Below are 20,036 nucleotides of genomic sequence, written 5' to 3'. Positions count from 1 at the left end.
GATTTTATTTGACAAAACTGACATGTAATACTAGTATTAGATTAACAAAATCAAATTATCCGATCTAGAGTCAAAATATACCCCAAAATGACTGAATCGCCGAATTATTAATATACTTAAATAGTGCTCTAATATAGGCTTGTAGCTTAGCTTTAGTATTGAAGTCCAAAGCGTCTTGCATAGTCGTGTGAGAAGTCATTTTAGATGACTGGGACGAGGTCCTGTTACATGTTTATAAGCAACAACTTTTACTTTATGGGTAAAATCTATTTGCTTGTGAGCTATTATTATAGATATTTTTTTTGGGTTAAATTGATAGATACTTCCTCCGTATTTTTATTCTTGCTACATAAAGAAAGTGGGGGTTTTTAAGAAAGGTAGTAGAGAGAGAAAGTAGGGAACCACCACTTTTTGAATAAAAAAACCATTTGTTAAGGAAAAAGTATGAGTATTTTAAAAGAGAAGGTGGGGGACCACCAACTTTTTAATAGTATTTTAAGATTTTTATGGTGAGAAGGAATCCATTTATAGTATGTAGCATCTATTATGACATTTCCATTTAAGGAAAATGTAGCATCTATAAAAAAAACGGAGGAAGTATATGGTTTAAAATGATAGATGTCAAACTTAAACTGATATCCATCACAATCATGTCTTAAACTGAAATGGTCACACTCAAGACTTTTCAATTGAAAGTAATGTAAACAAAGAAGTTAGCTTTTGTTGTAGATAGAATTTTTTTAACTTTTATAAATAGAATTAAGTTCATCTTTTTCTTCTCTTTGCTTTTCCAATTGTAGGTTTTTATCAAACACTACTCGTGAGTCGTGATAGTTTCAAAAGCTGTTTTGATAGCAAATGTCTAACGCCTAAAAACTAGTACAATATTTAAAAGAACAACTATAACAACTGTTAATTTTACCGAAAATACCCCTCAATGCATGTAGAAATCAGCAAAGGCTAGAATTACATCAAATATCAATAACTCAACATATCTGGTTATATGATATCAATATTTTATATGCAATTGTCAATAAATATGATATGCTAAGGCAATTATTAACTGTGAACTAGCTAGCTAGTTACTAACTTGATGCTTAAGCAGGTGATTAATCTCTACGTAAGACATTCTATATAATCCATTAAACTCTAAAGTATGATAATAGGACTGTTTCCAGTCATGAAAATGAATTGCGATGGTATATAGCTACATTTAGTATAGTAACTTTAGCAAGTATAATATGCGCATGGTTGCTAAACAAAGAAACGAAAAAAGGATAGCTATATAATTCATCTCTGAATAAAGTCATCTCCTTCATCATGGCCCCCTACTTCTGCATTACCATTGAAACAACCAACCCCCTTGGCCCTTACCAGTTACCAAAAAACTACAAAAGGAGAGGTGGGGAGGGAATATCAACATTTCTATAAAGCAACATACAAATTCAAGGCTTTTATCATCATCAAAGATGTCCTACGTACCAGTAACATAAATGATTGAATAGCTTATTTTATAGATAAATGCATGTATATAATCACCTTATGGTATATACTTCTCAAGTAAAAAAAGTTGGATTAGATTTTACCACAAAATCTTTTGCTGTCGAGTGTACGGGATTCCAATGGTGATGTTGGCTATTTTATAGGCTCAGTGCAGAACGTAAAAGATATGGTCCCTTTAAGTATTGTGATATGATCTCCCTAAATATTTTATATACTTAATTAATTTGTTAAAAAAGTGTAAGCAAATTTAATACTATTTAAGAGGAGCTAGGGTTTGCTAATTAATTTCACCAACAATAAAGGCAAAGTTTAAAATTAAACTTATAATGAGAAAAAGAAGCTGTTACGTAGTGCTAGACTCGTAAAATATTGATATTCCTACAACAGGTTCTTCAAAAGGAGACTTGTGCAATAATACCCTAAGCCAAATAACCCGAACCTGAGCTCCGCTTCCGGACCTGCAAAAAAGGGACTCGTCCTGGAGGTTTGGGTGGTATTTCTCCCTCCGAAACTTAAGTCAGACATCAAGAGTAGTAAAAGAAACTTTTAGAAAGAGAAAGTAAAGAGAGAGAGAATTATGACAGAGTAACAGTACAATGCTTTGAAAAACGTACATTTCTCCTGATTTCAAGGACTATTTATAGTGTCTAAGATAATTGTTGTACCCTAAGGTCACACTAATTTGGGAGCACCTGATTGGCTAAGTAATGAAATCATGACATGTGGCAGACATTTATTGGAGAGTACACATCATCCAATTTTATGCAAATGCCATTTTTGGGACTCTAGGCCTAAGTACAAACTAGGCCAGAAAGATGGGCTTGTACTTCTCCCAATTTGGGAATTGTACTTTAGTCATCTGTCTTTTAGACCCTGTACTTTCTGCAACAGGGAAGGGACACGTGTACAGGCTAGATGAACATCCATTATTAATAAAATCTTATGGGGGCATTTCCTAAGGAATGACATATTGCATTTTATAGACCATGGTAAAGTCACAAATATTCAAGGGATAACCATTAACAGGGATTAACAACGGGGCCAAGTTACTATAGGAGCTTGTACCATAGGGTAGTCCATCACAGGACTTTAGTAGAGTTGGTAGACTGAAGAGGAGGGACGACATGTAAACATGATAATAGGTCTTTGGGGTACGTATAGATTACATATATAAATTACCATATCATTTAGATAACTTTTTGGATATTACTACCTGTTCTTGTTGTAACTGCCTTGGTCAAGTGTAGCAACGAGTGCAGATGAGTACAATAATGTAGAGTAATTGCAGTACTCCGAAAACATTGACTATATACAATATATTGTTCATTAACAAATTTCCAAACCATTTGTAGGGTTTACATGTAACCTGAAGTGAAAGTGTGTATAGTATAGTACTCCCTCTGTCCTAATTTAGTTACTATATTTGTTTTATCACAGTTTACGAGATGCAACTTCAAACACCAATATTTTGAGTTACATATATGAAAAAATTATATATTTGGAAAATACAAATTAAGATGAATCAAACAAGATCCAACATGACTATGTTTTTTCTTATGTATATGGAGTAAAAGATAGTCAAAATTATGACGTAAATAGTGCCTACGATCAAAATGTAGCAACTAAATTAAGACCGAGGGAGTAATACATGTGAGCTATTAGCCTATTAGGTACATGAGCATGACAGGCTAGCCACAATGCATAGGCCATACAGATTACAGATAATAAGCATTCTAGTTACTGAGACAGACAGGTGGATGCATGAGTTGCTGAGCACTAGGAAACTGCACTAAACAAGGGATGTACCAAAACCAATTATATGTCTACATTTAGACCATAATAAAGGAATAAGTTATAATACTATTCCAAACTTTTTAATAGTCAGTAGATATTCAGTTATTCACCTTTATTTGCTCAGTTCTTTTCCTCTTTTTGCAACACAGTAATACTTAGGCTTTAAAGTAATGACTTGCATTGGCATTTACTACTGGAAATGGCAAAAGATAATAATAAAAATGGATTTTAGTGATTAATTTTTTCAAGATGTTAACAACTCAATACTTCATGCAGGCTTATAATTAGCCTCAATAGCTAAAAGTATTTGAACATGTAGGTACAATTATCATGGAGTCGCTTCAGTTTATGAGATGTACAATAACATTGTTTTTTCTTTTTACCAGAAACTGATCATAATGTTACCAGTGTGATTTAGGAAATTCATTTTTTTCAGAAGAGATTTAACTGTTTAAGATCAATAGCAAAAGGGGAAAAGGAAAAAGAATAAACTTGATGATTAAAGTAAACAACTTAAATGTGTGGAAACATGACCTCTCAAAAATTAAATGACATAAAGTAAACAATAAAAACGTGTGTGGAAACATGACCTCTCATTCGAAATACAGGACACTTACTAATTAATCTACCATCTCATATTGGTATTATTATAGGAAAAAAAGTATTTAAAGACAAGATGTCATACACCAGACAATTATTGAATTCAATACCTGCTAAAAAAATACAAAACTCATAAATTACATCCCGTTATACCAAAATGATAATTTCATATCTTAAAATACAAGATCAAATATTTAGAATGAAATAAATCTATGATGAATCTTTCTTTTCCTAAAACTGTATGATGACTCCTTTAATATCTTGGATAAATGTTGTTCTTTTCAAATGAATATCAATAGTATGTTCAAATTTCACCATCATGTTTAATTAAAATTTTAATTGATTTTGCTAGATTATTAACAAAAAATGGATACACTCTAAGCAACATGTTTTTTTTAACTAGAATTCTACAAGTGTTTATCAGATTAACTTGTCGCATTTCTTTGTTGTTGAAAGGTTTTAGTTTGGCTCTAACAAAATATAATTAAATAAAGGTTTTAGTTTGCTGATTCTCTTGTAAATTTATAATCTAATTTTTCTTAGTAATAGAAGATGACTAATTGGTTCAAGTTAATCTATTACACTACTGCAAGTCTGCAACTATCACAAAATTTAATGTTTTAGGATTATTTTATAAATGGTATAAAATCTAATCTTACACATTGGTAAATAAATTAATCCGCGATATTACTCGGAACAACTAGTTAAAATTTTAAACATATTATAATACCAATTAAAATAAGTGGCCACAAATGACATAAAAAATATGGAACAAAAGGTGCCAATTATTCATTTGCACATATCTATCTTTCTCCTATTTCCGTTAAGTTCCTCACTCATTTAAAATATTGCTACTCCTTCGGCCTCCAGTCACTTCTTTCAAAATCTATCATATTTGAATGTCTTAAACTCTTAATTTGTATGATACGTATCTTTTATGGTAGAGAGACCCACGAAATTATTACTATGGCTTACAGGAGATTATTGTGGAGTCCGACTGCCAAGTGGTGACAAATCGCCTATCGAAGCAGACCATTTTTCTTGCACACCTAGATATTATTCTCCACAATGTTATTTCTTCTTGTGATTGTTTTGTTTTCATTGTATGGTCTCATGTGAAGCGTGATGGGAATTTTGTTGCCCACCACTTAGCTAAGCTAACCCCATTTGGTGTTGAACAAATCTGGGAGAACTACTATCCCCCGGAAGTGGGTCCCTATATTTTGATGGATACTTTATCTTTGGCTTAATGTTAGTTAGCTTTCCCCTAAAAAATATATATTTTTTTGTGATGCAAAACGAGAGGAAGGCCTCAAGAACAAAATACAACAAAAAACATCAAAACAAAGCTACCCTAGGGGGACGAAGCGTGGCAATGCCACACCTACAATGTCCCCAAATAAAATTTTACCTAAAGATAATGGGGGGAATTGAATCAACCATAGTTTATTATTTTGGATGATGCCTTGATTTACCAACCAATAAGCATCTATGTTGCCGTTTCTGTAGCAATGGACAACTTCTACTTCCCAATCTTGCAAAGCCATGGTCTTCCACTCTTCCTGCATTGTTGAATGATGTGGACACACTCACCACCTTCATTATATTATTGTCATGTACTATTCTTATCCATTCTTAATTTCTCATGATCCTATAACGCTCCTAACTTTTCATAATCAGCCTAGAAAGAAATATTTTTTGTGTTATTGTGTATATATAATAAATATTGTTTGTGTGCATAATAAATATTTCTTGTGTTGTTTATCCTTTATTTCTCACACGAAACACAAATAATTTTTGTCATATATATACAAAAACAACATTCAATATATGAAAAATTGTGTTAGATATATCTATCTGTTAGAGATTTGCCAAAACTCGAGACATATTACATGGAAATAAAACAAATAAAAAGGAATTTGAACGATGAAGGGGGCGAGGGGAATTCGAGTTGCTTTATACAGTGTCATAAAAGATGTAAGAAGTTATTTAACTGTGTGCAGAGTTGCAGTAAGGACTAAGGTGGAAGTATAGGGCAGAAGGGAAAAGGACACTTTGATCTAGGGTGAGATTTTCTTTTCATCGAGTGGGTAAGTTATTTTTATTGGTTGTGAATTTGTGATAAGTTATACTTCCTCCGTTTCATAATAAGTGAAACACTTTTCTCTTTTATGTGAGAGGTTTTTTAGAGAAGTGTTTCACTTATTATGGAACGGAGGAAATATTAAATTTTATCGGGAAATTCCCACTGGTAATCCTGTACTATGGAACATTTGTAATGATAAATCATAATTCTTTTGAGTTTCAAAATTAACCCCATACTTAATAATATTATACAACCGTGATATTAATGATGGTTAAACCGTTACTTCGACCGTCAAACCAATTTACTATCCTAACCCAAGTTAACTCCAAACCACTTCCTAACCCACTAAATTCCCCAACCACCACCACTCTTCCACTGGAAACACTATACTCCCGTCTCTCCCTTCTGATGACTTTCTCTCTCTTCTCGTTACTCTTTCCCTCCCCGAGTCCCCGTGACTTCTCTTCTCATATCTCTTTCTCTTTTGTTGATGTCTCCCCAAATCTTCACTGTCACTCTGTTCCCTCCAATCCCCCTTCACGTTGATGTTGCTGGTGATGTTTGTGGGGTCGGATGTGATGTTGCATATTTTCTTCTCTTTAATTCGATGGTCGTGTTGGTACCTTTGTTACTCTGCTCTTGTTGAGACTGTGGCTTGTCGGTATTGGTGCTATCCCCCTCTGTCTCTTGCTCGAGTCTTCCTTTCTCCTTTGCATGCTTCGCTGTCCCCTTATTATCTCTTCCTCTATCTTATAGGTATGGTGGTTTCGAGTAATTAAATGGTGTTTTTAATTTGGTGGTTGGAGTGGGGTTCGGATTGGTGGGTGGTGGTTTCAAGGCTAAGTTGGAATTTCGATGAGTCTTTGGTTTAAAGGGGTGGGACAATGGTGGCGCGTTGGGGTTTAGGTGGAGGGGTGGGATAGTGGTGGTGGAGTGGGGTTCATGGGGAGGGGTGGGACAATGGTGGTTGGGCCGGATATTAGTGGGTTGGGTGATGGTTGGGGGTTGGGTTAATTTGGGCTAGGTAAACCAGTAACACTAATGGTTGAATTAACGGTCTAACCATCATTAATGTCACGGTTGTATAAAATTACTATGTATAGGGATATTTTTGAAACTGAAAAAAACGATTTACTAGTAAAAGTATTCCATAGTTAAGGGTTACCAGTAGGAATTTTCCAACTTTATTTCGCATTATTTATATACTTCCTTCGATCCATTATGTTCTAAACGAAAGGTAGGTCTTGGCACGAGTATTTAGAAGAGGAGAGAGGTAGAGATATAGTAAAAGAGGGATCCATGTGATGAGTATAGAGATAAAGGGAAGAGAATACCAAGTAAAGTAACATATCATTTATTTTGAAACTGTCTTAAATAATAAATGTTCTTCTAGAACGGAGGAAGCATTAGTTTTGATTGCACTTTATTGGCTAATAATGTACTAATTCTATTTTTATAAATATCTTATTTAATGTAACAACACAAAACAAGGTAAGCAAAAGAGAGAGTATGCAAGGGTATCCCGGCCCCAAAGTTAAATATTGAAGTGGGCTCCGAGATGTCGATTCATTTTTATGGAATAATCTGAATCCGACTCGGAGTTGGATGTTTTAAGCGAAGTCATATTCAATTTTTTTCCAAAGTCGACTCTTATTTTTTTTCTTTAGATCGGAATGGACCAGGTTCAGATCCAAACTGGATTGTCATCCCTAGACTGCTTTTACCCCATATCCCATATCTCTTAACTATATATAAAGGAGAATATAGTCAAGTAAAGTCAATACTTTGTGGTTATCGTTCATATTTCCAAATTACTCTTTGCCTTAAGTTTTTTTTTTTTTCTTTTTTTTGTTTTTACTTTATTGAAAAATTCTCATTGACAATATGCTATTGAGAATTACATTTGGTAACCAATTTTAAAACTTTATTCAAAAAGTGACCTCTTAGTCGATATATTATTACCAGATGTTACATTAACGAGGTTATATTATTACAAGACCTAACATGAATAAGGTAATTGGTTAACGTTTCCGTTAAAAGTCATTTTAAATCCAATTTTTTCTCTCCTCCTTAAACAAAGGCGGAATACGTACTATAACTCTCACACCCCACCCCCTGCACCCCCTCTATCCCACCCCCACAACAACCCCGCACCCAACATCCATGCATTTCCCCCACCTAAATCCCGCAGGCTGGCAGTCCCCCCACCCTTCACCTCCCTCCTCTACCCCTTCATCTGCTTCCCCCCTACTCTCCTTTCGTCTCTGGCCCTCATCACTGGCAGTCCAGTTTTTTCCTTCAAAAAATGTTGTCAAACTAATAGTAAGACTTTGTAATCTAAACCCTATGCATACCAATGAGCAATTATTCCTCAATTTTTCTGATTCATCACCATCAAATAGATTACCCCAAATGAAAAACCCCCAAAATCTGTTCATCTTCCTTGAATTTTGGCCGGTATTGTTCGGTTAGTGATGTGTCATATTAATACATAGATTTTAGGTTGCATTTCTAGTTCATATTAGAGCATTTTGGTGCATATTTGCATGATTTACTCAAGTTTGATCTATTGCTCCATATGCTTGTTTTGATGAATTTCAGGTGATTGTAATGCAAATAGAATATGGTTGGTTAAACTTGAGTTAAACAACATGAATAAATATGGTAGATTATGTGAGGATCACAAAGCATCTATCTAGTTTGGGCTAGATGAAGCAAAGCAATACTGAAAGAAGTGCTAAAATAGACTCTTGTCTACTCTTTTACTCATAGATTTTTATATACAATCGATATTGATTTTTTCTAATTGTATTGGAAAGTAGACTTGAAGAGATTTCCAACAACTGGTCACATGCTAAATTTCGATGAGAGACGAGAAAGTTATGAAATTTTCAAGATGAGCAATTTTGATGTTTGTTGCGGGCCTGACCAGTAAGTCGTTGCTTCTTTTATTTCTACAGAAAATGACCTGATAACTGTCCGACGGAGTAGAATTTTCCTGGACATCCGGGGCAAGTCGATTTTTATGCATTTTAGTTCTTGTGCTGTGTAATTTACGAGTTTAATATAAATAGCTCTCCTTTTAGAGGGGAAAGACCACGCTTTGATATTATTATTATTTAGTTTTATTAGCTAAACCTAGTTATTATTCTCTCTCTCAAGAACCCTAGTTTGGTTTTATTCTATTTTTCAAGCGCGTTGAAGATTTCCATATAGTAATTATTTTCAATATTCGTTCTTCAGTTGGTATTTGTCTCTCATCCCTTACTATTCCCGTTTTAAATCTTCCTTATTATTCCACCATGTTTGCTTATATTATTATGATTATGTTTTCCCTAATTATGAGTAATAAGTAGATAAATTTATAGGGGATTGTGAATCTATATATGCATGTGAGGAATTGATTGAAAGATTATTTTGCTTTTGGATATCATCTGATTCTTATTATTGAGTTAGATTTGTTAATCTGCAATTTTGACCAAATTTGTTTGACTGTTATTGCAATACAAAATTATAGTACGAGAGCTAGGTTTTTATATAGGCTCCAAATAGTAGGCTTAGTGATCTATGACCATGCATGTGAGAGCGGCTTAGTAAGTTTCGAGGGAGGTAATGTTCGAGAGAAATTATATGTTCGCTAGTTAGATTGATTTATAGAAAAATTGATGGGAATAATCCCACCTTTGGACAATCTTCTTCAAATAGTCTCACTTTTGAGTTAACTCAATAAAATCCCACATTTTTGTCTTATCTTCTTAAAATGGACCTTCACCTGTTGGTGACCTACAATTGCAAGTTAACTCAATTATGTGACGCACGTGGCTTTTTTTTGCCTGTTATAATTAACTGAAATCTCCTTCTCTCTAATTTTCTTCAACTCTTCTTAATCTCCTTCTTATCCCTTTTACTTTGCCCTTCTGGATGGTGGTGTAATTTCAGGTTCATCTTCAAACAATTTAGAAATAAGTTCAGGAATTTCCAACCCAAAGATGAAGATATATTGCGTAATGTAAAGCCGTATGGAGTTGGGCGGTTCTTACAACATGCAAGAAAGGCTCTAATAATAGGAAAAATAAAGGACTGGAATTTGAATAATTTTAATATATATATATATATATATATATATATATATATATATATATATATATATATATATGAAAAGCCGTGCCGAAGTAAGTTTATGCACCACGTGACCTTTGAAATTATATATATAAAAAATATTGAGTAATGTAAGGTCTTGAACACGTGAACTTTGAAATTAGAACCAAGAGGTTAACCATCAATATACTATGATTTTATTGTCTAATGTTTGAAATAATATATGATAAAATCTTAAATAACTATACGTGACTAAAAAGACTTAAACAAGTATGTACATCTCTAACACTCTTATTAATACGTAACTAACAAGAGATTATTGATATTATATTGACTTACCACAATTCTTTCTAAGCTATTATTTTTAAACTTAAACCTTTTAGATTTTTTTACATATCATGTCATGACGTAAAATTTTCAACTTATTGTGATGGACAAAAATATAAAAAGTGGTAAAATAAATTATGAAATTTAAGAATAATGACACATTTGTTTGTTTCAATTATATAAGGAGGGGGGGAGGAGATGGTGTCCCCCTTTAAAAGTATTAAATTACCCTGAATGATTTAATGGAATGAAAAAAGGTTACAAACGAAAAAAAATTTAAGAATCCTTTTTCATTTCAATTGATATTCAAAACAAGCTAAAAATGGTAATACATCAAATATTTCAATCAAAAAATTTAAATGGACAAAATATATTGACATTTTTTATAAAAGAAATCTGAAACACTCACTTCATTTGATACTCTATAATTCTGTCAAACCAACTCGTTATATGTATTCTTTTTATTCAAAATTCAATCACAAAAAAATAATATTAAAAATCACTAACAACCTTTATTAGTTTTTTTATATTAGCAAATTATTATATCTAAATTCATCTAACTATTAAACTTTCACACTTTAAGTGTAATCATAGCTATCGTACGAATGAAGTATATATATAATAGAATAACAAGTTTTGAAATTAACACACACATCGCATACATATTTGTTTATTGTAATTTGTAACTGACCCTATGTATCATCCGAATCAAAATACTAATTATAGATAAACAACAGCCACGAAAAAAAAAGGACAGTACATTGTACCACTCCCACGTGCGAGAGACCCACCCTCTTCTCTTTCTCCCCCCTACTCCAAGTTTTTGACCTGCTGCTTCAAACAAACAAAGGCAGACCCCAACGGTTCATATAGTCCTTTCTGACATTACCTTAACCTAATCCTTTTAAACAATTATTTACGCCTCATGGTTCCCTCTTGGATTCCCACCATTATTGCCTTGTGAGCGTCTTCTGATCTTCTCTCCCTTAATCTAAGCTAGTAGAGCTAGTACACCTATGTTATCATGCCAGGTAGGTATTAAAGATGGCAATTGGTCGTTGAGATCAGGTTTAGGCTCCGTTCTTTTATATGTACGGAACTGAACTGAACTAAGAAAAATTAAAATGTAGAGAATAATTGAGAGAAACTGATAGCATGTAGGTATTAAAGATAGCAATTGGATCAATGAGATCAGGGTTAGGCCCCGTTCTTTTAAACTAAGAGAATCTTAACTGAAGTGAACCGAACTGAGAGAAATTGAAATGCATTGAGTAACTGGACTGGGATTGCTAACTCAATGGTAGAGTACTCGGCTTTTAAGTGTGGCCAGAATATTTTACATATTTGGATGAAGCAAGGAATTCGTCTAAATCATCGGTAGAGTTTAGAAGACAACGACTGATCCTGAAAGGAAATGAATGAAAAAAGAGCATGTCGTATCAATATAAGAATTCATTGGTACAAAATTCTATTTGAATTCTTGAAAGGGGACGAAAGAATTCAAGATTGGGTTGATGTAATAATGGAACCCTATGGTTCAAATTCTGAGGAAAGAAAGAACAACGAGTCTATCTCCATAATTTGAATGATTTTCCGATCTAATTAGACGTTAAAATAAATGAATCGAACTAAGCTGAAAATAAGTCCAAAGAAATAGGACCTTAATTAGCTCCAATTATTTTGGTACGGGTCTATATGAGTTCAAATGAAGTTTTTGTATGTGGTTTTAGGATTGGCTCCATTTTTGGTTGATTACATTAAAATATGTGAATACATGATCACGTAAGTTTGGATCGAGTGCAGCCGCACACCTCTAAACTTGTTAGAAATCATATTTAATTTTGTGAATGATTTAGTTGATTTATTCAATAATGTAATTGCAACGGTTTGACTTTTACGTTATCTTCGAAATCATTATGACCTAGCTAATATATCAAACAAATTTAACTAGGTGTGATATTGTTAGATTTATGTTAATATTAATTCACAAAATATGAATTTTCTATAACTTTCACCAATAAATACTAAACATAACATTAATACCCAAAGTTATATATGTATCAGCAAGTAAAAAAATTCAACCCTAAACTGCCAAAGAATCGAAAGGACTCTCACTCCTAAATTATATTGTAGATAAATTAATAATTAATGTTATTTATTGACAAACACGAAAATTAGATTGTATAGATTAAAATATTACAACTAAAATGTCAAAGCGTGTGAAGCATGTTTGAAAGCTATTGGCATGCTTAAACATCTACAGAGCCCAGTAAAAAAGAGAAAAGAAGACAGTGCAGAAAGTCCATGGTACAAACAACATTAAGTAGATACAGGAAACTGGGCACCTCAAAAATGGACCTACAATATGTTTTGCCCCCACATTTCACCAAGTGGGCTGAAACTGTTAGGTGTTACTGGGCAACCAAATTGTCTCATTTCCAATCCTCCAAAAAACAGATTAAATAAATAGCTGTTCCTGAAACTTGTAACAAACTAACAGTAACTCTAATGAATAGAAACAATAAAACCATGATGGGAAAACTTGAAGATTTGTTTGGTGCAACTTTTGTGATTGACTAGTTTTGTTTGGTTATGTAGGGTACAAAGTACAAGACAACCAATATCTGGCTCTTGTTAATTGATGCTAGTTCCCAACATTGACATTGAGCCATCTAATCAGTTTTTTTTTCCTCCTTGAGCTTAGCTACAACCTTTTTGACAGCTAAGTCCGATGAGCTATGTTCAAAACACTTAAATTGCGACCAAGTTGTTTGTATGTCTCCTGATGACTACCGAAACATGATATGGTGCTTGGACACATGAAGTTTCAAATTAATGAAATGGAAGCTCCATGATCACAAACGAGATTTATTTTCAATAATAACCACCAAATAGTATTTCAGATAGGAAATAATTACCTTGTGTTTATATTGTGTATGTGTCTATGAATGTGTATCTTGTTGGAAATCAGATATTACTTCCAAGCACATAGTAACACGTTTTCCTATAAATTTTTTACCGACCTACTAGAATCAACAAGGTTCACACGGTGAACTCTTGTGAGATACAAAGAAGAATCTATGGAGTTTGGTTGATGACAAACTACATATATTACAATGTGTTTGAAGGTTGTGTTTTACAATGAACAAGTGGAGAAATATAGAAATGAATCTCTTTAGGAGAGAAATCTAGAAATGAATCTCTTTAAGAGAAATCTAGAAATGAACAAGGAGGCACGATCCCGGCCCGTGGGCCTGGACAGGATCGTGTACAGAATCTGAAAATTTCAATCCCGGCCCACCATTCACAGGCTCGAGCCTTCCCTGCCTTGTCGGTGCCCAAAGCTTGCGGGTCAAGCCCGCCGGCGCATAGCCATGCCTAATTTTACCCAAAAAGACAGATACCAAAAAAAGATCATAAACTAAGATACTAACAAATACTCCCCCCGGTCTTTATTAGTTTACCTGTTCCTTTTGCATAAAGTTTTAGGAGAAACAAATAAACAATGTTGTGGGACATAGAAGAAAAGAGAAATTATTATTTTATGTTAAAGTTGAATGTATGTGTGATGGAAAGTTAGTGATCCCATTCCAAAAATAAAAACAAAAGAAATGAGTAAACTAATAAGGAACAACCCAAAAAGAAATACGCACTAATAAAAACCAGAGATAGTAACAACTAACAAGAACCAAAAAAAATCAAACATGTATACAAAATACTATAACATAGAATGAAGTACAACAATTTATTGCAATATACACCTTCCACAAAGATCCTACTAGTATTATCTATCTCGTTATCATATCATCCCATGGTTGGCCTAATTATTGACGACACTTGAGGTACGTGGACTGGAAATTTATCAATCTCATCCATCCAAGGGTTGCTCCCTTCATTAGGATAGATGTTACGCAAAGCATGCCACACTGTGCTATTACACTTAAAACCTGATCCAAAACCAATCTGCCAAGTCTTATCACCTTTTTTTATGCGCCCTTTAGCCTCAAGATAAGCAAGTTCGTACCATAACGAACTACTAGATGTATTTCCATACCTATAAAGAGTCATCCTAGATGGCTCCATATTCCATTGAGAAAGCTCAAGCTTCTTCTCTAGCTCATCCAGCACTGCTCTTCCTCCGGCATGAATACAAAAATGCTCGAACGCTAACTTGAAATCCGGTAGATATGACTTAATTTTACGCATACGAAACACCTTCTTTGCGATTAACACAACTAGAAAAAGAAATTGCTCTGATAAGGGAAGAACTAAAGGTCCGAGAGTTGTGATATTTGTCTTCAAAGCTTCCCCTGCCACTGCCATTAAGTCTTTCGAAAGGGCGAGACCGCGGCGTCCAGTTTCATCCTCTTGCTGGTATGCACTTGTATAACTCTTGTCATCTGCACCATTGTGGGTGCGGACAACATGTACTAGTTGATACTTTGATCGATGGCGATCGCTAAGCCTGTTTGAGAGGAGAATTGCTGCACCACCCATACGAAAAAGACAGTTTGAGATTAGCATTGAACGATTGTTGCCGCAATACCAATTTTGTGTTAAGCTCTCCACGCTGACAATCAAGGCGTATGAATTGGGATGCACCTGAGGTAACAAACACAACACTATAAATTAAGAAAACAGTACATATATAATTATATAAATATGAAGATTATTAGTAGGCAAAAGCTAACAAGCGCTCCTAGAACGTTAGATAAGATAACTAACTAAAAATCAAAGTAATAACTTTAATCTAAACATTGATTAAACCTATTGAGGCGTTATTTTGGAATTCATTCCGAGATTCATATATACCATTTGCGACATATATTTAGTGCTTATCCAGTTCCCTGGGACGTTCGTTAGCAAGATCCTTATTAGTATATGTTATTTGTCCATAAAAATTAGTAGTGTTCACTACTCCATGAAAATGAGAGAACGAGGCTAATTATGCATAACTAAATAAGTTTTTAGTAACAACAACTACAGTCATGTTATTATCATCATATAGAAACGGAAAATTTGTCAAAAACCACCTTTTAAAAAAATTTGGTTAATTAGCCACCTTTTCGGTTCTTTTTTTTTGTTGGAAGCCACCACTTGCCGGAATCCGGCATTGACTTCGATTTTCCGGCGTTGACCATCAGATTTTCGCCATTCTTCCCCTTTATCTTCCTCCCCCCTCACATCCCCGACAACCCACCCTCCCCCCTCGCATCCCCGGCAACCCCCCTCCCTCTCGCATCCCCCGGCAACCCCCCTCCTCCCTTGCAACCGGCCGGCAAACACCCCCCTGACCATCCCCACCCTCCCAGCCCGAAACCCATCTCCTCTCTCGCATCCCCGACATCTCAGGTGGAAGAAATGGCAAAAATCTGGAAAAAAAAATAGCGAAAATCTGATGCTCAACACCGGATTCTGGCAAGTGGTGGCTTCCAACAAAAAAAAAGAACCAAAAAGGTGGCTAATTAACCAAATTTTTTTAAAACGTGGTTTCTCACAAAAAAGTGATTATAAAAGGTGGTTTCTGACAAATTTTCCTATAGAAACGGTGCTAACTGAATCTGATTTCACGAAAGTGGTCGTAAGTGAATCTGAATCCTAAAAGAATTGTTTGGTACCGAGTCTTGCTCAAACTTACAACTACGTCGTTCTTCTATTAATACTTTACCCATTTGATTTTTTCAAGTCAAATATTTTCACTTTTGCCTATATCTGTTTGTTTGTTTAAGAGGAATCTTATAAAGGATTTTCCTCCTTTATGAGCTTCTACGTCATTTATACAACTGACAACACAACAAAACGACCAGTAGTTTTTAATCTGGTGTAACTAGACCTTACAAAAATTTTATGACCTGGAACCGACCCCAAAGAAATCATATTTTGAGCACAAGTTGATGACTCGAAAGAACACACTCGGGCAACTCGAGAAGAAAGCAAGTCAAACCTGAAGCAACCAAAGAAATATTAGAATTTCAGTTAAGCTAAGAAGCTAGTAATAAGAACAATATAATTCACATTTTCTTGTATAATTATCGTAATGTTTTAACTTTCAAACTTAAATTGTTAATAGATAACTTTAACCACCTATTACACGGTATATTTATTTAAATATACTAGGAAAATATAAGCTTCATTAAGTTAATTATACTATAAATAGTGCAAAATTCAAAACAATTGAATTATAAACGACAGGAAAGTATATAGTCTTATTAAAATTTAGTCTTGCACATAAATTTTAATTAATGATTTATATATTTTTAAAAAAAGCTAATAAAGTGTAAAGGACAAAGGGGTACCACATTTAATAATTAAATATATATTATTAGTTTTACCGATCTTGGTTGTTCTTTTCAACAGTAGGTATTAACAAGCGTAAACTGTTATGGAAGTACGTGAAATGGCTCTAGTTTTTGTATGAAAAACGGTCCATACATATATATATATTTTCATGGGTAAGATCATAGAAATCATAACAATTATTTCTATGCCAAGATGCTTAATTAGTTTGATTTTTATAATAATTCTCTATTTGAAGTAATATTTCCATGTATCATATTTGAGTTTCTATCAGAAGTTGGGATTGGTTCAAGTGGTGAGCTTTTCCATCTTTTCTAACGAGTTCTAGGGTTCAATTTCTACCATAAACATTTACTTGGACTTAATGGGCCTCTGAGTAGGAGCTCTGTGCGAGGACAGCCCAGAAGAATTCTTCTTTTCTGAAAAAATATATTTGGATTTCTAGACATATATAGGGAGTAATAAATTGTAATAGCACTAATTTAACAGCATAATCAAATTACCTGCAAGAGATGTTTAGCAAGATCTACTGAAATAAGGCCAGCACTACATCCCATACCACCAAGATTATAGGTGATAACATCCTCCTTAAGCTTATAACGGTTCACAATCGTGGCACACAACGAAGGGAAAGGTGTAAACACACTACAATTCACTATAACTATCCCAACATCTTGTGGCAACACAACCTCCTTCGTCTTAGCAAGCAATTCATCTATGGCTAAAAATATCAAGCTCTCTGCCTCCTTCCTCGCCTCGTCGATCGTCGGTTTCGGAGGGACGTCGATCACAGACGGCGGCAAGTACGTCTCATCTCCTACACCTGACCTCTCAAACAACTTTCTTTGAAACTCAATGTTCTCTTGAGTGAACGTCTTATTTTGGGATGTTACATCCATGCATGTCACCTTGCTAGTTCTATAACAAGGGTTTGGTTTACAACATGCGAAATCAACTAAGTATACTTCTCTAGGGCGGCTCATGAAGAACGTAACTGTAGCTAGAAATATGAGTAACAAGATAAGATGTACTGGTAAGTTGGAATTAATTAGCTGTAGTAGATTATGCCATAGTTTATGAGCAATAATATGTTGATTTGTAATTAAAGCTACAAGTGGAAAGATGAAGAGTATGTATATGGTATTTGAGATTAGATAATGGTAAATAAGCTTGAGATAATTGTTTTTGTTGCTTCCATAGCCAGCCATGGTTGGTAGATTAGAGCTCGTTCTTGGTAGAAGAGGGATGTGCATGCATGGGAATAATGTAAGATGTATATAGTGCTGATCAATTCTGCTGCATTTTATAATGACCAAGAGGACATTTAAGGTGTCCTACTCTTTCTATTTTCCACCTGTGTGACTGTGTCAATGCACCTATTGATTCAACTACTGTATATTAAAGACTCGACTCTTATTTGATAGGTTTTAATTTTACTCGGTTGGTTTGCCACAGTTCTTTTTTCCGGGTTGACATACTCTCTCTCTCATCACTTCCATTCGGTTCCTTGAAGGACTACGAGATTTTAAAAAATTCCGACAAGTTCACATCTTCCAACGACTTCAATTTTTTTCTATCATCTCGTTATATTACGAGAAAATGCTAATGTAATTAAAAAAATTTCGAAAAAAATTGATAAAATGTCTTAGACATGGCGCTTCGAAAAACATAACATGGGGTTTAGTGTAATCATTTTTTGTTTCGATCTCTATTTTGACCGATTTTATTTAGCTTTATTAGAACATCTCAGAATAGAGTAAAATTTATCAGAAATTGACTTGAAAATGCCGAAAAAGTACCTAGGCGCCCGAACATGTGGTCAGAGGCCTAAAATAGGTGCCCGAACAGGTAGTCAGGTACCTAAAATAGGCGCCCAACCACAAGTACATGCGCCTATTTTAAACGCCTGACCACAGGTTCGGACACCTAAAATAGGCGCCCAACCACATGTACAGGCGCCTATTTTAGGCGTCCAAACCTGTGATCAGGCGCCTATTTTAGGTAATTGTACATATATCGAAACTATAAACCACAAGGTACAATACATGTCATAATATATATTACTCAAGACCCAAAGTTAGTTAACTAATTAATACTCTCTCCTCTTTTTTATTGAACTTCCCTCCATTTTGAGTTATCGTCCCAAAATTGTCTCATACTAATAATAACAATGTAGAGTAGGGACAATCACTTTAATCTTACATTTACTATATTTTTTCCTACCATTTTTTCACTCATTTGCTAAATAACCCCCTGAAATTCCTTACTAACACTCTGTATAAATACATATACATGTATTTATACTTTAATACTCATTATCCCACTCCCCCTCACTCTCTTCACTACATCTCTTTCATCAACAAGGATCTCCCATCAAGAACTCCGGCAATTTTTCCGGCGACAATAACTCCGACAACTTTTCCACCTAATTTTCCGGCCACATTATTGTATTATCAATATTAATGAAATTTTATAATTCTTTTAATACACAAAATGAGACTATATTGACTTAAAAAAAAAGTGCCCTGACACCTAAATGAAGTGTCCGAATCTGTGGTCAGGCACCTAAATTAAACGCCCCACCACAAGTACAGGCGCCTAAATTAAGCAAGTAACCAAAATCCAATAAAACAGTAAGGAGGGTTGGAGGGAGTGTTTTTCTTGGTACAAAGATCTATCTGACTAGTCAGCTCCATTTTAAGATAACCTTCGATCATATGAAATTAAAGAACACCTACCACCCATGCTCCTACCCCCTAATCCCCCCAACCCATTGTTGGGAGATAGGAGATGGGTTGCATAAAAGTGTGGTACTGACAAATTTAATTCTCGCCGCTTCATAAATGATATAGTATTATGGAGTGCCGAATTCTGAGTGTTGGGAAATTGACCAGCTACCTCAGAACTTAATTTGGAATCATGTGCTTTTTGTTACCGTGGTTTCATGAAGATAAAACAGCAACAATAACCATTCGTCATAAATACTCATAAAGTCATAATAGTGCGCACCAATACAAATATACAATGCATGGACGTGTAATTAGAGTGAAGGAACAGTAAGATGGTGCAATGACAATGTGACATGCAGACGTGACAGCAGCTCTCTCACAACAAGTTAGCAGCTCATACACGAGTCCTTAATCAATTCATTAGTTTGAATTAGTTTCTTTTGTCTTGTTTGATAAGTGTCAAATCTTGGGATAAAGTTATATGTACTTATGTAGATAGCTAAATCCATCTACAATGGCGTGTGGTTATCGTATGTTTAAATTCTTAAGGCAGGATAACTTGTAACTTTTTTGCGATACCTATATATGGTTGTTTAATAAAA

At 34.3% G+C, this 20,036-nt stretch overlaps 1 protein-coding gene across 1 annotated transcript; it reads right to left on the bottom strand.

Annotated features, from left to right (window-relative positions):
• Positions 1–14,092: 14,092 nt before the first annotated feature.
• On the bottom strand, positions 14,093–18,081 carry LOC104897892 (3-ketoacyl-CoA synthase 11). The gene is made up of 2 exons (XM_010684858.4): positions 17,209–18,081; positions 14,093–15,010 (listed from the first exon to the last, which is right to left on the bottom strand). Exons 1-2 carry the CDS (start codon positions 17,956–17,958, stop codon positions 14,213–14,215), a joined length of 1,548 nt encoding a protein of 515 aa, XP_010683160.1. The 5' UTR covers positions 17,959–18,081; the 3' UTR covers positions 14,093–14,212.
• Between the last annotated feature and the right edge of the window lie 1,955 nt (positions 18,082–20,036).

Source organism: Beta vulgaris, chromosome 6, assembly GCF_026745355.1.
Source record: "Beta vulgaris subsp. vulgaris cultivar EL10 chromosome 6, EL10.2, whole genome shotgun sequence".
Lineage (NCBI taxonomy): Eukaryota > Viridiplantae > Streptophyta > Magnoliopsida > Caryophyllales > Amaranthaceae > Beta > Beta vulgaris.
The sequence above is the reverse complement of the archived record's forward strand: the minus strand, read 5'-3'. Positions and strand labels throughout refer to the sequence as shown.